The following is a 15,237-nucleotide window of genomic DNA, read 5'->3' on the forward strand; positions in this document are numbered from 1 at the left end:
TGACCATTCTTAGTTTTATTTACTTTCCTGCAGCGTGTAATGTATATTAAGAATTTGCAAGACCAGAGTTGACACGGCGATCACATTTATTACGAAACTGGTAAACCAAATGAAGCAGACGACACTAATATTCTAATTAGCCGCAAGTTAAGATATCGATAGAAAGACCCCCTCCTCCTAAATCCAAACTGCTCAAACACGATAAAAAAGCGATTTTCTCGCACGCAATCGACATCCACTGAACGGATCGGGATTATTTTATTATCATTTAGTTTAGTCATTTTAATAAGGTTCTGGTATCTTAAATTACAGCATACGTAATAAAAATCATTTTCTAATAATCACATCAAGGACGCCAGTAGTAGTAGGCCTATGATGTATTCAGCTAAAAGTCAAAGAATTAAATTTTTAAAACCCTCTTTATTTTAAAAACAATAGAACATTATGCGTTTAATTCTCCAGTCAACATACGGAATCATTTTAAATTCATTTTTTTAAATGTTCGATAAGAAATCTACAATCGATGGCCGTTTTCGGGAACTGCCACCCATGATTCTTTGGGCGAAGTATACATAAATGGGAGTCAATACCACATTGCTGCCCTGTGATAGATCACAGTGATTTCAAATTTAAATTATGAAAACATTTATTGAAAAAATCCAAACCAGATTTTCAAAATTCGGGGAGTATATTAGCGCAAAAGACCTGCTAATCATTGCGACACTCCTTCTCGTTGAATCTTGTCTGTTTATTGGCGTTGTGGAATACAGGAAATCGCTCGAAACCAATCCAGTCCGAATCAAATGCAACGATCGAACCATAAACCAACCGATGGCACCAGAAGCGCAAACCAACTGGATTCCGTACCTTTTCGCGGCAGGAATCCTCCTTTGGTGTTCCATGAGCATCGGACACACCATTTTCGCCATGAAAAATCAGGACTACGAATCGCAGACGGGAAATCTCAACGGGGTTAGAAAAAATGTCCCGATGATTCGTTTAGTCCGATGGTTTGGCGTGCTAACAATCGGACTATTTTTGATGATGTTGATTACTTTACCTTGGAGTTACTACATGGGTGAATTGGCTCCCAATTTTATTAGCGCGTGCAAACCAGCCCAGCTTGACCTTCTATGCCACTGCCCCTACGATCGCCGTTCGGTTGACGTCGTCTGCACAACACCGGCGGAATTATGGTTCCCTTCGCGGTCGTCTTTCCTGCCGACATCCGTCACTCTCCAATCGTACCTGATGTTGACGACACTTTTTTTCGTAATAGTGCACATGAGCTGGTCGGGAGCGATGCGGTACATGAATTCATTTTCAATGTTACTCTGTGTACTCTTGTCCTGGGGAGTAGGATACAGCGCAGTTCAACGCAATGAGGCCGATTGGATCAACACGGTTTTCGGATTTTTCATCGGAATGATTTCTTCTTTCTTCTCCGTCATGTTGAATGCCCGTTGGATGAATTTGGATGTCGAGCAGAAACTTCCGCGCAATTGGAACGACTTCCCTCCAACCACTCAGAATCCTCTGCTGTCTAAAAATAAAGGAAACGGACAAGAACTTTCGACATCATGGGAATATCTACCGAATCCATCGCCTGTCCATTAGTTCATCCTACTGAAGAATGAAAATACACATTATGATTAAGAGCATGTCACAAAATCCCATTGAAACGCAATGTTAAAATAAAAGTTTTCATAAAATTCAAAATGTTCATTTAAATCTGCAGTTGTATAGTTTCAGCTGTTACGCAATTGGGTTTTTACCGCAGTCCTACGCTGTAAAAATAAGTTACTCTCCAGACTACCCGGACTATAATCAAGTAATTTTGTAACACAAGAGTTCTTTTAGTTCTCAAATTCATGAAATAGTTTTTTTTTTTTTTTACGATAGTGTTGCCAAGTTGAAAACAGCTCAGAAACGAGTCAACAAAGCTGTGGATTGTTCACGAGAGCAACAGGAGCGGCATCTTCGTCGGCCTTGCGAGGTTTCCCTTTACGGATTTCAACAGACACGTGACATGTAAACAAAGCGCAAAACGGGAGGGGGAAGGAGGAAAAGAAGAAGAAGAGATAAACTTTTATTTCCCTCTGTCTTCTCGTGCGTCAGTGTTCCTGTGTGTGTGTGTGTATCCGTACCGCACCGTTCAAAAAGAGGCGGATAGAAATAAGCGCGAGAAAATAGGCTAGATAGCGGCTCCGGCCCCGGAAGGAAGCAACTAGAAAAATAACATGATGTTATGATTTAGACTTTTGAAAATGTAGCAGTAAACTCTCCTTCTTTATTTTCCCTTTTTCTCTTGAAATCTCCTTCCTCGTTTCCCCCCCACTCTTAGCCGGAGTCGTAATAACTGACATAACCTCCGGTTTTTCGAACGAGGGTGGGGGACTGCGGGGGTGAAGGCGGTTAGAGTCACGATCCAAGTAACTAAATCAAACACCCATGCAACACATCATCGACTTGGACGACGACATCAAAAGTGGAATTTCCGGATGATCGAGGGCGTCTCTGCAGGGACTAGATGATAGTACATTATGCGCACGAGGGGGTAGATTTTGAGAAAATTGTTTCACGACTACTTGACGCGCCAGACTCTGCTCGTAAACCTAAACAATAAATTTACCAAATGCTGATGTTAGGTTATAAAAAAAAAAGGAAAATGTATTGATGACAGTTCTACATCTCTATGAAATGAAATTTGAAAGAGAGATGATTTGAGTCGTATAACAGATCGTATCATCGTTAGGATTTGTGGGGGAAAATAGGAAAATTGCATAAGTAGTTAAATATTTGCGTTAAGTCATCAGGAGTCGTCGTGGCGACGGGAACGGCGGCTGCTAGGTGTGATGACGGGACGTGGTTTGTACAAATCAGCATCGTCATAACGTTGTTGTGGTTGCTTCAATCTAGATAATGGCGTCAGATGAATTACAAAAGTCATAGAAGAATAGAGAGAAAGCGAAAAAACTTACGCCGTGGATCTCCGGCGGCCATTGGGTGAAATGATGTCCTTGCCGGCGTCTTCTTCCGCAGCGGATTGGACGTCGGCGGGAGGTGGAGAGGAAGGTAGAACATGAGCAGGGTGTGTCAAATCTGACTGGACGCTTTCCGGGCTTGAAGGCAGAGGTTGTTCAGCCTTGAGTCGTTTGGCGTCGGGCGGCTGATAGTCAACAACTTCTTCACCCTCCTGAATTACTTCCGACGATGGGACTTGAATGCAATTTTCTTGGTTCTCCTTTGGCAAAGGTTTCGTATTGTTGTTGAGCCGCGGGCTACGTTGGGGGTGGTCCGCCGAATTCTGCGTCGTTATGATCTTGCGCAATTCAGAACCGACGTAGCTATCGCTATATCGCGTGTTGAGCTTCCGCACTCGCTTGTTGTTGTTAATGTTCAATTGCTGGTCTCTTAAACACGACTCGGATGGAGTGAACTCTTCCGAAGCCGGGGTGAGATCTGATTCGGCGCCATTTTTAGCTTCTTCAATGTCTTCATCGTCTCGATAGACGACACGCCCACCCGAATGAACGACAGCCTTTTCCACCTCTGAATCGACTTCCACTTCTGACAAGTAGAGCAGAATGGATTCGCAATCCGAATCTTCGTAGGAGGACACGGACGACACGGAGACGTCAGACAGCCCAGCATTTGTATCGCACATTTCGTCAAAGACTTCTTCGGGAAATCGTGCCAAGTAATCCCACAGAGCTGTGGGTTTTTCTTCTGGCCTTTTCCACAAGTAGGCCTTGGGGTGCAGCCCTGGCAGGGGAGAAATCGACGACTCTCTTAGGCTTTTATCCGCTGCTCGATCACTTGATTTTCTGTCTCTGTCTTTGTGCGAACTCGATCGGTATCGATCAGATTCGTGATTTGATTTCGAGCGATTGCGATCGCGTTCTTTTTCTCTGTGCCTATCGCGATCTTTATCCCGGTGTGACGAAGATCTCCTCCTTTCATCTCGATCTTTGTGTCCAGATTTAGAGTGATGAGATTTGTTTCGACGGTCAGATTCCTCACGTTTTTCACGTTCGCGTCTCTTCTCTCGATCCCGATCTCTTTGTCGATCCCGATCGCGATCCCTGTCTCGATCTTTGCTTGATTTTTCTCTACGATCCGACTTGCGTGATTCGGATTTCGAGCGGCTTCGTTCTTTGGATGAGGAGGAAGCGGAAGCGTCGATTCCTGCCTCTTGAGTAGTTTTTTCTGTTTCAAAAGATTCCGTCGGTGTTGTCGATGCCGCTATTGTAGTGGGTTTCCCCGAATCAGAGATTGCCACCTCTCCTGTCGGTTTGCTTCCACTTTCCGACGGCTGACTTCTGAGGGAAGTAGGCTGATTTGATGACTCCCCTGCTTTCTTAGAATTTAAATCGCCGGGATCTTCATCCGGCTTCCGATCAGGATCGCGGCCATCTGTTTTGGGCCGCCAGGAGTAGTGATCGTCGATCGTCGAACCGTTATCATGTTTTTCTTCGGGCTCTTCCTCGCCCGGAATAGGTGTCACCGATCGGCTGGTCGGTGCGTTGATTTCAATCTTCTCAAATTCGGGACTAGAAAAATCGTCTTCGTCATCATCCTCCATGTCTTCGTCGTTGTCATCACTGCTCGATGGAGAGTTCTGCGGTTGATCTTCTGGAGGATTATTATTGTCGTGGAACTCCTCTGAAGTAATTGGCGAAGGTACTGCAGGTGATTCAGACGGAAGATCATCACCAGAACTTATAGCCGAGAGTGCTGAGCCAACTCGATTCCTAATAGGCTCCTCTGCATCTTCGACCTTAACACTGTCTCTGCTACTCTGTGGCGATATAGGGCTACAAATACGTTCTAGGCCAGCCTCGGGGGCTGGTCGGCTGTCTTCCATGCTGACGTCACTCATATCTTCGGCAAGATCTTTCTTCAAGCTGGACTGACATCTCGATTCGGGTGATGGTGTTATAGCTTCGAGATCAAATTCCTCTCCAGGTGGAGGTGTGCAGTCTTCCTTATCTCTACTTGGGATGGAAACAGGCATTGGACGGAAGGTTTTTCTGGGGGAACTTATGTTTACACTGGTGTCAGGAGTCTGATTACTCTTTCCAGCACGAGGGTTTTGTATGCCAAGGAAATTGTAAATAGCATTTTCTACTGCTGGGTGGAATACAGGGAGCACCTTAGGCTGAACCACTTGTTGGACAATTCTGTCCACTCCTTTGTCAATTAATCCCAGTTCCAAGATGTGCTTTCTCAAATTCTCCCTGACTTGGTTTTTTGCCATATCTGGCCTCCATCGTTGTTTGCCTAAAAATGCTGCAACAGCACTGTCAACTCGAAAGGTCAGGTTTTGGTAGGCTGGCTTGGTATCCACATCAGCTAAACATTCTCGCCTCCACTGATCAAAAGTACCTTGTGACTTAATCTGGTTAACGATTTGATCGACGAATTTAGGGTCAGCTGGAAGTTGATGAAAAGATGGAGGAATCTCCATTTTTTACTTTCACAAATTTACAGAATTTCCACTTGAGGCTGGTATCGTAGAGACTGGTAGGGATACGAACTTTTGCACTAGCGTCCGCTTATTTTCAACAATTTCACTCTTTCACCAGTCCATAAATGTTATAATGGTTTAAAATATTTAATAACTTCAAGTAAACAAAGTACAGTTAATCATTCTAGTAAATTATTTCACCAACAACTTCATTGGGAATCCAGAATCCTGAAACCAACAAAAAGTGCCTACAGTGCAGACAGCAAACAATGGCAGTTGCCGGATTTCGATAAAAATATAGCAAATCATTATTTTAAGCAACTAAATCATATCGTTATAATCTCTGGAATTTTTTCGTTGAAATTATTGAAATTTTTCACAAAATTAAGATACTACTATTCTAGATACTTTAAGTTTTTACTTTTCTTCACAGAAGAATTGACAACGTTGAAAGTTGTAACCGGCGATCAAAAATATCTTCTGCTTGACAATCAAGCCCGCCCGATTGTGTACAAAAATTGGCATAATTTTGATTACGATTTCAAATAATAATAATGTTTTTTTACTTTTGAAAATCAGCAATAAATCGCAGACAGTGTAAAGCAGTTGAAGTTGATGTAGTGTGGTGCATAGTGATTATACAAGGATTGCATTGTTTTTAAACGAGAGATACAGATTCTGAATCTTTTCCATAGGATGGCTATAGCTTGCAGTCCACAGCCAGATCTTCATCGTATTCTTAGGCGTCTTGACTTTCCACAATCAGCTAAAGAAGCTCTTGCTTGTCTTGGTATGGAAAGTATATCTCAGACTCAGACTTTTTCTTATTGTTTAATATGTTTCAGAACAATTGTGCCTTCCCCTTGCACATACACGCCCACCTACGTCAAAACAGCTAGATTACATTGGAGAAATCATTGATGAATTTGTTTTTTGTGAGATAGATCACAAGGGTGCCAGACGAAAGGTACTGAGATATGAGCAGTTCAAATCATAAGTCATACAACATTTGTTTTCTACAGAGGTTAAATCCCCTTCAAGAACTGCAACTACTAGAAGTGTTACTGGGCTATTTTGCTGCTGGGGAAGATAAAGTCATTTTGAATACTGTGTTTATGATGTTATTTACCCCTCCTCATACACCTAGCCCCAGTCCTAGCCCCTCACCTTCGGGGTTTGCTCGCGCGGATGTCTTTACTCCTGGAACAGCGACTGCCACGCTGAGTGATCGAATGAGGATCCTAGCACGACTAGTGTCAGCCGCTGTAGCCTCCCGCAATTTGGCTGTATTAAACTGTACAGGCGTTTGGATGCAACAGTTGGTATACATAAGAGACAAAGATTTTGAAATAACCAGTTTATTTATTTATTTTTTTACTCTTCTAGGGATGCCTGAGCCAACACTCTCTCAATTTGTCAAGAGTTTTCATTGAGGACTATTTTGTTCTTAACACACCACAATCCAATGTATGAAATAAATTACAAATAATTTTAATTAAAAAATGGACTATATGAATAAATAAATTAAAATAACAATAAAATTCTTTCCACAGATAAGTTCTTCTACAAGTTACCTGGAACAGCTACCGCAACAAGCTCCACATTTCACATCATGTTTTTTAACAGCTGCCGCAGAGCTTTACGGTGGAATCGGTAACGTTGTCGTGTAGAAACTGTTTAGTGGTTAAATAACTCAGGGAAAACTATTTAGATGGCAACCGAAGTGCTTACATCCCCCCTCCAATGTGCTTGCTCAATACCATAGTCAACTGGGTTTCTTCTAACCCTAGATTATGCCTGACACCACTGACATTGAATCTCCAACCCCTTCTTCCAAAAGGAAGCATAGTGATGACATCGGTTACTCCTTTGGCAGGATTACTTAAGTATAATTCCAGCTTTTTGGCTTATTTTCCTGAACATTCAAAATTTAGAAAGCATTCAAAATTTAGAAAACATTTCTCATTCGTCTATAGATGGTGCGTTGAAGCTCCTTTCAATCCCAGTCTGAAAAAGACATCGCCTGTAAAACTCGAGAAAACAAAGGACACCAAGTCGACATGGAATGAAAATTCTTACTATAGTCAACTTCATTCTAGCCTTCTGGAATCAATGCAAGAAAGATCCGTATTGCAGAATCAACAACAACTTCTTCAAGCTGAAGTGATTTCACCTCGTCATTTGGTGGCACTTGTCAGAGGTTTGCTAGACTCGTGTGCAAAAAACAACTCTAGCAACGAGAAAATTCAATTATCACTTGACCGACTAGCACAATCAGTTCAAGTAGCCCAATCGTCCGGCTGTCTTTATGGAAACACACGTAAGCATATGAATTTTCACTTGAAATTTTCATTAATTTAACAAGAATTATTTCTTTATTGGTAGATGAATTAATGCAAGCCCTCCGAACTCTCCCATACAACAGACTTCTCGATATTGTTGTGCGGCGATACAGTTGATTTGCCAACTCTCTAATGATACACAAATATTGTTGTTTTCTTACGAAAATATTGTTGGCATAAAACATTATTTAGTAGCAATCGGGTCGTGGGCGATTTGTGTCAGTATGGATGCAATCTTCCAGATCTTCAAGTAATGAATCAAAGTCATTAACATGCAAATCTGAAGACATAGTAGTAGTAGAGAGCATGGTCTCCATATCCATTAAATTAATTTTGTTCACGAAATCTTGTGCGTTCACGGGTGACACTGGTATGGGATCGGGTCGCATTTTCGGATCCTTGTTTGTTAAAATACCAGCCACAAGACAGGCATCATTAACTGACAGGATTTCGTCGATCACTTCGTCCGAGTCCTTGCGTATAGTTTCATTTTCTGGTGTTAGATGTTCTTCTCCTCTCATTTCGTTTGTTTCAACTTGAGGAGGATGAGAAACTTGCCAAACGTTCAAGTCCAATGATTGATAAGTGGCCAAAATATCGCGTAAACGGTGAAGTAGTTGAATTGATTTCTCACGAACAGGAGCATCGCAGTCATCTACAAGCTGGAGTAAAACATGAAGGCACCCACAAGATCCTAATTCAGATAAGGCAGTCTGTAATCTCGAACGAATTTCTTTCGCATCCAATCTAGTAAAGCAAAAAACAAAAAAAAGTACATTAGGAATTTTTTTAATGTAACACGAGTTTTCAAAAAGTCAGTACCGAACTATCTTTTGTTTCTCCTTTGAAAAAGTGAGCTCAGGAAAACATCCATCCAACATTCCCTGTTGGGTCAGTGATTCATCAATCATGACTTGCCAAAATTCTAGCGCTTGAAGTTTAACCTCCCAATCTAAATCCGAAAGAGCAGCCGAGCTCATTTGACGATACAGCGTAGTTCGGTCCTGATCGAGTCTAAATAAAGAGGAGTTGATGTAACAATTATGAAAATATAAGAGATTGATTTACGGGAAATGTCCGGATTGGGTAATGAGCGTTAAAGCTTTGGCAGCTGCGCGCCTGGCCAAGGCCTCGCTATCTTGCTGTAGTACAAGGTAGCAACTACTGATAACTGGGGTATTAGAAAAAGTCAAAAGATGTTCCCATAAAAAAGGGACTGGAGTAGCGGCAGCAATCACTCCTATAGCCGAAGCTCGCACGTATGACTCTGTGTCGTTGAATGCGGATAAGGCAGCTTCAATCAAGTGCGAGTTTATTAGTAATTGTTGAAATGGTGGGAATCCTGGATAAAAGTAATCATGAATATACCACTATAAAACAAACGGCAAGAAATAGGGTTTAAATATTATTCAGTAGACTTACTAACGTGCGACAGCTGGGCCATTTCCAGCACAACTTCCATCGCACTGTCACGAACTTCCCAGTGAACGGAAACGGTGCACTGTTGAAGTACTTCGGCCATATCCTGCAACGAGGAATCCGTTGAGTCAGTCAACAGCAAAGCCTGGTTCGGATGAATGAATTGCTGAATACAAAATTTGATCCCTTCTAGACCAGCACACGTAACCTAATTTTTCACAACACAGAATTCTGTTAACCGTCGCATTCGAAACTTTTCCATACCAAATATTACCTGAATATCACGACTAGCATTGTAAGCTACTATCTTGGTGAATATTATTGGAAGGCACACCGTTTCGTAGGTCTCCCACCACCTAATATTGAATAAATCGATGTAGGAGCACAAACTCTTGATCAAGTTAATCGCAAGCTGAGGAGTGAAAGACATAAGGGTCATTCGTTTGGCTTCAGGAACCTTCAAGCAGCCAAGAAGAAAGATGCCAGAACGAGTAATTTTCAATGCAGAATCCTGATTTCATAAATTTCAAAATAAATACAACTTAAAAAATATGTAAGTGATGATATTAAATACCTTGTCAAGTTTATTGATTGATTTATTGAAACCAATCAATGAGATACTTGTGAGCTCATTGAGTTCACTGTTTGAATGAAGCATTGCCGAAAGAGTTTTACTAATGGATTTTGTTGAATCGTCAGCTAAATTTTCCCAATATTGACAAACTTTTGGGTAGCATGGATAATGCTCAACTACCTCCTTTGTATCAACCAACACCGGAACTATCTAGAATAACAACAGAAACAAATTAAAGTTATTAAAAGTGGTGAAATATTGCGGAATTTAAAACATTTGCAATCACCATAAGATGGACAAGTTGTCCCACTAAACAAGATGTTTTCAACTGACTCCAAAAGAACAAGCTCTGCGAAATTACTGTCAAAGTAACCCTTAAGAAACCGCGACGTAAAATCAATTGAATCAGTGACACTGTTTTTATCTCCCAAGTATTTTGCTCTTTTTCATTTTCCATGGCACATTTGGCATATATTGCTGCAATAAGGGATGAGGCTTGAGTGAGTAATTTTTCGTTTTGTGCAGTGGATACAATGTTGTGGAGAACTTGTTCTGTATTTAACGATGAAAGAGTTTTTCCGGTTGTGTCCATTTTGTTGGATGATAGGGTTAAGGTAACATAGTGTTCCAAAATTTCAAAATAAGGTTTCAGTTTGTCACTTTCTATTTGATGATTCTCAAGTTTATTTCCAGCTTTGAGAATTGGTTCCAACAATTTTGTGAATATGATTTCACGGTTGGCATCATTTAGAAGTGGCAAAGCATAATTAATGGCCTCCTCAGCTTTCTTTCTTGTAAATATTGTACGATCACTCAAGCTATCAACAATGAAAAGGAGAGAGCCTGAAGTCAATAGCCACTGCAAGCCTGCTTTAAGTTTTGAAAGGCTCAAAAAGAAGTTCATGAGGGATTGCTTGAATTCATTGTTTTCTACAATTGTGGTTTCCATCAACTGTTGAATTTTGACAAAGATATTTGGTGACTCTGAATACATGAGCTCAAACTTAGCTTCATTGTTGGTCAGCTGTAGTAGCAGGTTGATAGCAAAAGTGATTATAGAAGAGTGGATGCTATGCACTTTTGATATCTTCAAAACTTCATTCAAGAAAACTTTCACACCTTGACTTTGAATGAGAGCCACATGTGTTGGATCAAGAAATTGGGCTTCCTTAATGCTATCACTATCAAGCTTCTTTAAATGGTCCAAAGACTTATCAAGTAAAAATGAAATATTTTCAGAAAATGAGGATTTAGGTTTGTCACAATATGATTTCAACAAAGACAAAGCTTTATCAAATTTCTGAAGAAACTGACTTGAACTGCTTTCATCTTTAGCTCCCATGATTCGATTTTCCAATCAAAACAACCACTTTAACAGCGTGTAATCGAATAAGATAATTAATATTCTTTTATACTTTTTTGTTGGTTTTTGTTAGAATGACCACACTCGTTACGGTGGTTGACACTTGACGACAATGACAATTGTTTACTATTTGTAATGCATTTTTTTGCCACCAGGTTGAGTTGTGTTTCCATTCCCGAAATCTCCACACCTACGCATGAGTTTTAATTTCTCAATTAGCCCCGCCCTTTTGTCGGATGCGTGACCATCCCAACCGAAACCGATTGACTTTCCCTATTGTTTTCTCCTTTCCTTTCTCCTAATTGTGGGATCTATGAAGGGAAAAACTGCGATAAGAAAAACTTTTCTTTTCATAACTTTTCTTTACAATGTACAGTTCCTATTTCTACAGAAAGTATTGGAACGACTGAGAAAAACTGATGGTTAACGGCGTTTTGGTATCGCCCCCATTAATCGGATTCTCGATTAAATTTTATGATTTTCTTTTAGGGAGGCGGGGGGTTGTTTGTTTGTTTTGAGGGTTCTTTTTTCGACGGCGTGTTATTTTCGTGGCGGTGTAAAAGTATAGGAATGGATTAAAAACTTCAAATCCCGTTCTTTCCCTAATTTTCTTTGCGGAATACTACACTACATGTTTAAATCACCTTGCGTTTGGTGTCCAGTATTTATAACAGGCACGAAAATTTATTTTTTTAGGTCAATGCTTCAATCTGTATCGATTTCTACATTCCGCCTCATTAAACGTGGTAGCTGTGTTGGTACAGTCTACAGTGCATAGAATAGTAATTAAATGTAAACTTTAGGTTGCCTAATGTTGGTTTGGGCTGGGTTCCAGCAGAGGGTGAGATCGTTTATTACGAAATCAACTTAGAAATCGAGTAATCGACTAAGGGTGACCGACAGAATTTATTATTGAAAATTTATTCCTTTCGGGCCAATGATCATTCTTCAAAGTATATATCAATTTCTACTTACTAATTAAATAACAACTAGCGTGCTGCACTGTGGTTCACTTCTTGTTCGACTTATTTTATATTAAGTCATTTAGCTTAAAACTAATGGTCTTGGCCGCAATTTTCAATTTTGATTTATCTTTTGGCGTATCTAATGTATTGGTTGGATTTTACAAATACGCCGGAAAATAGAACTGATTGATCGTCTGTAATTTTATTAATTAACGGAGGTACTATCAGCCATAAGCGATAGAACAGTGATTAGTAATATTGACATGAAATAGCAATGAGCAGAGTCATCCTGACTGGATGACTCTGCAATAACGCATTTTTGAATTTCCCTCTGGGCGGCTCTGGGTCTCGTGAACAGCTGATTACTAAAATAGGCAACTCTGCATCTGATCGAGGCTTATAAATACCGCCTTACTGTCAGATTCACAGACTTAGTTGGGAAAAAATATAGCGGCAACAGGTATGTATTGCACATCACTGGCCACAGCTTTCACTTAGACATAGACACTAGACAGTAGACAATTGTTAAACAAAAATCTGCTCGTATTTGTTTTTATCTTTCAACTATACTAATGTGTATACAAAAAATTTGCTTGCTATCAGATTGCTATCATCAATAAGATATTGTGTGTATTGATTGATAACAACAAGTCCTAGCGAGTCCAAGGGAGAAACTTTAATACGCATTTGCTCTCTCTTTGCCTGCGGCTAGGTCTTTCTACTGCGACCGAGACGTTTGAATATTCCGTGCTTTTCCCTAAATTTATTTTATTCTTCTGAAGTTGAAATGGCGGAACGTGATAATGCAACCAATCAGCTTAAGGATTTTGCACAGTCTGTTAAGGTACATTTTTTTTTTAGCTATATGAATTTTTTTGTAAAACACTTGTAATATTTCCAACTTTAATATTTTGGAACCTTATATAACAGAATGAAGCTACTCCTACTGTGACCACAAGTGGGGGAGCTCCAATTGGATTCAAAACTGCCAGCCTTACTGCTGGACCTAGAGGTCCAATTTTACTTCAAGATCATGTATGCACACATTAGATACTCTCACTTTCACACACACTTTATATTTTTTTATGATCAGGTGTTAATTGATGAGACAGCCCATTTTGATCGTGAAAGGATTCCAGAACGTGTTGTTCATGCTAAAGGCTCAGGTATGATTTTATCTATTTATACAACTGATATGGCAGATGACCTTTTTAAGTACTGTCCCAATTAGGACGGCCTACCATAATATTACTTAGTTTGTTAATTAATTTTTTTTTTTTCAGGCGCTTTTGGCTATTTTGAAGTTACCCACGACATTACCCAGTACTGTAAAGCAGCTGTTTTTGGTCAAGTGGGTAAAAAGACTCCAGTTGCTGTACGATTTTCTACTGTTGGTGGAGAGAGTGGCTCAGCCGACACCGCTCGTGATCCTCGAGGATTTGCAGTCAAATTTTACACCGAAGAAGGCAATTGGGATTTAGTCGGAAACAACACCCCCATATTTTTTATTCGTGATCCTATTCTCTTTCCAAGCTTTATTCATACTCAGAAACGCAATCCAGTAACCCATTTGAAGGTAAGTTTAATCATTTTTGAAGAAAGTAAGACTCAGTATTTAATTTGATTTATTTACATTGAATACGTACTAGGACCCTGATATGTTCTGGGATTTCATATCTCTTCGACCGGAAACAACTCATCAAGTTTGTTTTCTGTTTTCCGATCGTGGGACTCCAGATGGCTATCGTTTCATGAACGGTTACGGATCGCATACCTTTAAGTTAGTTAATGCTGAAGGCAAGCCTATCTACTGCAAATTCCATTTCAAGGTATTGACAAATTATTGAAAATTTTTTATTCATATGATTCTAACGTTAGTTCTGTATTTCTTAGACCGACCAAGGGATTCGTAATTTAGATGCTGGCAAAGCTCATCAACTTACTGCCGATGATCCAGACTATGCAACTCGTGATCTGTACAACGCCATTTCCAAAGCAGATTTTCCTTCCTGGTCCGTAAAAATTCAAGTGATGACGTTTGAAGAAGCAGAAAAGTTCAAATGGAACCCCTTTGATTTAACTAAAGTAATTTCATTCTTTTTCAACAATTTCAAAGATCATTGTATAATTTTGTTTTATTGTTACCAGACCTGGCCGCAGGCAGACTTTCCACTAATTCCAGTTGGCCGTATGGTCTTGGACCGCAACCCTAAAGATTACTTTGCTGAAGTTGAACAAATTGCCTTTAGTCCAGCTCATTTGGTCCCGGGTATTGAGCCAAGTCCAGATAAAATGCTTCAGGTTGTGACCATCTTTCATACCTGTTTTTATTACACAAGTTGTATAAATCGAAAATTGATTTATAGGGACGTCTTTTCTCCTATACCGATACTCATCGCCATCGCCTTGGAACAAATTACCTTCACTTGCCTGTCAACTGCCCTTACCGTTCCAAAATTTTAAATTACCAACGAGATGGTCCAATGACTTTCAATACGGACTATGCAGGCTATCCAAACTACTTTCCCAACAGCTTTTCCGGACCATCCGATGCGCCAGCAGCTCTGGAATCAAAGTTTGAGGTTTCGGGTGATGTAGCTCGATACAACACTGCCGATGATGACAATTTCTCTCAAGTCGGCATTTACTGGACAAAGGTGCTTGATGATGGTGCTAAAGAGCGACTTGTTCAAAACATTGCAGGGCATCTAAAGAGTGCACAGTCTTTTATTCAAGTAATGAAATATATGTTATGTAATTATGATGTAACATTGCTAATAATGAAATTCCAAATATTCTTAGGATCGTGCGGTGAAGAATTTTACTCAAGCTCACGCAGACTTCGGACGACGACTACGTGCTGCTCTTGACAAGCACATTTCTTCCAGTTTGTAAAAGCAAAAATCGATCTACAAGGTTTTGGTTTTTGGCTGAGAAATTTTTCTTTCATGGAACTAGTAGCTAAAAAAATCATATGGAAAGTAGCATGGGTGTTTTTATTAATTACTCTTAAATCCAGCCTGTAATAATATGGGTTTCACTTTATCTGGTTATAAATACATGATGTATTGATAAATGGTTACTCTTGATATTTATTTCATGGT

The 15,237-nt window shown here is 40.0% G+C and overlaps 5 protein-coding genes across 6 annotated transcripts; 3 read left to right on the forward strand and 2 right to left on the reverse strand.

Annotated features, from left to right (window-relative positions):
- The first annotated feature begins 831 nt into the window (after window positions 1-831).
- Window positions 832-1,617, forward strand: LOC124340710 (phospholipid phosphatase-related protein type 5-like). Its single transcript, XM_046793317.1, has one exon. It carries the CDS (start codon window positions 832-834, stop codon window positions 1,615-1,617), a length of 786 nt encoding a protein of 261 aa, XP_046649273.1.
- Window positions 1,618-2,644: 1,027 nt separating this feature from the next.
- On the reverse strand, window positions 2,645-5,720 carry LOC124340875 (biorientation of chromosomes in cell division protein 1-like 1). Its single transcript, XM_046793628.1, has 2 exons — window positions 2,982-5,720; window positions 2,645-2,915 (listed from the first exon to the last, which is right to left on the reverse strand). Exons 1-2 carry the CDS (start codon window positions 5,468-5,470, stop codon window positions 2,813-2,815), a joined length of 2,592 nt encoding a protein of 863 aa, XP_046649584.1. The 5' UTR covers window positions 5,471-5,720; the 3' UTR covers window positions 2,645-2,812.
- A 226-nt stretch (window positions 5,721-5,946) lies between these two features.
- LOC124341103 (uncharacterized protein C7orf26 homolog) lies at window positions 5,947-7,978 on the forward strand. The gene is made up of 8 exons (XM_046794035.1): window positions 5,947-6,260; window positions 6,316-6,437; window positions 6,493-6,792; window positions 6,857-6,937; window positions 7,024-7,123; window positions 7,182-7,356; window positions 7,447-7,790; window positions 7,856-7,978. Exons 1-8 carry the CDS (start codon window positions 6,167-6,169, stop codon window positions 7,927-7,929), a joined length of 1,290 nt encoding a protein of 429 aa, XP_046649991.1. The 5' UTR covers window positions 5,947-6,166; the 3' UTR covers window positions 7,930-7,978.
- On the reverse strand, window positions 7,823-11,541 carry LOC124340858. Its single transcript, XM_046793595.1, has 7 exons — window positions 10,092-11,541; window positions 9,806-10,015; window positions 9,506-9,742; window positions 9,235-9,439; window positions 8,881-9,154; window positions 8,635-8,826; window positions 7,823-8,559 (listed from the first exon to the last, which is right to left on the reverse strand). Exons 1-7 carry the CDS (start codon window positions 11,145-11,147, stop codon window positions 8,001-8,003), a joined length of 2,733 nt encoding a protein of 910 aa, XP_046649551.1. The 5' UTR covers window positions 11,148-11,541; the 3' UTR covers window positions 7,823-8,000.
- A 947-nt stretch (window positions 11,542-12,488) lies between these two features.
- On the forward strand, window positions 12,489-15,209 carry LOC124341038 (catalase-like). 2 transcript variants are annotated; one of them, XM_046793927.1, is made up of 10 exons: window positions 12,489-12,593; window positions 12,846-12,977; window positions 13,064-13,168; window positions 13,227-13,299; window positions 13,417-13,709; window positions 13,783-13,962; window positions 14,027-14,218; window positions 14,282-14,434; window positions 14,500-14,868; window positions 14,936-15,209. In XM_046793927.1, the coding sequence occupies exons 2-10, from the start codon at window positions 12,921-12,923 to the stop codon at window positions 15,026-15,028; spliced, it is 1,515 nt and encodes a 504-aa protein (XP_046649883.1). In that variant the 5' UTR covers window positions 12,489-12,593; window positions 12,846-12,920; the 3' UTR covers window positions 15,029-15,209. The 2 variants fall into 2 exon arrangements, with proteins under 2 accessions (XP_046649883.1, XP_046649884.1); XM_046793928.1 differs by having other exon boundaries at window positions 12,557-12,593; window positions 12,916-12,977.
- Window positions 15,210-15,237: the final 28 nt, after the last annotated feature.

Source organism: Daphnia pulicaria, chromosome 5, assembly GCF_021234035.1.
Source record: "Daphnia pulicaria isolate SC F1-1A chromosome 5, SC_F0-13Bv2, whole genome shotgun sequence".
In the NCBI taxonomy this organism is placed as follows: Eukaryota; Metazoa; Arthropoda; class Branchiopoda; order Diplostraca; family Daphniidae; genus Daphnia; species Daphnia pulicaria.

Bases quoted from the DNA above. Each gene is read 5' to 3' on its own strand.
- LOC124340875 (XM_046793628.1), bottom strand. From the start codon at position 5,470: ATGGAGATTCCTCCATCTTTTCATCAACTTCCAGCTGACCCTAAATTC. The intron at 2,916-2,981 runs GTAAGTTTTTTC...GCCATTATCTAG, and splicing joins GGCCGCCGGAGATCCACGGC to ATTGAAGCAACCACAACAAC.
- LOC124340858 (XM_046793595.1), bottom strand. From the start codon at position 11,147: ATGGGAGCTAAAGATGAAAGCAGTTCAAGTCAGTTTCTTCAGAAATTT. The intron at 9,440-9,505 runs GTAATATTTGGT...GTGAAAAATTAG, and splicing joins ATGCTAGTCGTGATATTCAG to GTTACGTGTGCTGGTCTAGA. The intron at 8,560-8,634 runs GTACTGACTTTT...TTGCTTTACTAG, and splicing joins GAGAAACAAAAGATAGTTCG to ATTGGATGCGAAAGAAATTC.
- LOC124340710 (XM_046793317.1), top strand. From the start codon at position 832: ATGGCACCAGAAGCGCAAACCAACTGGATTCCGTACCTTTTCGCGGCA.
- LOC124341103 (XM_046794035.1), top strand. From the start codon at position 6,167: ATGGCTATAGCTTGCAGTCCACAGCCAGATCTTCATCGTATTCTTAGG. The intron at 6,438-6,492 runs GTACTGAGATAT...TGTTTTCTACAG, and splicing joins ACAAGGGTGCCAGACGAAAG to AGGTTAAATCCCCTTCAAGA. The intron at 6,793-6,856 runs GTATACATAAGA...TTACTCTTCTAG, and splicing joins GCGTTTGGATGCAACAGTTG to GGATGCCTGAGCCAACACTC.
- LOC124341038 (XM_046793927.1), top strand. From the start codon at position 12,921: ATGGCGGAACGTGATAATGCAACCAATCAGCTTAAGGATTTTGCACAG. The intron at 13,169-13,226 runs GTATGCACACAT...TTTTATGATCAG, and splicing joins CAATTTTACTTCAAGATCAT to GTGTTAATTGATGAGACAGC. The intron at 13,963-14,026 runs GTATTGACAAAT...TGTATTTCTTAG, and splicing joins ACTGCAAATTCCATTTCAAG to ACCGACCAAGGGATTCGTAA.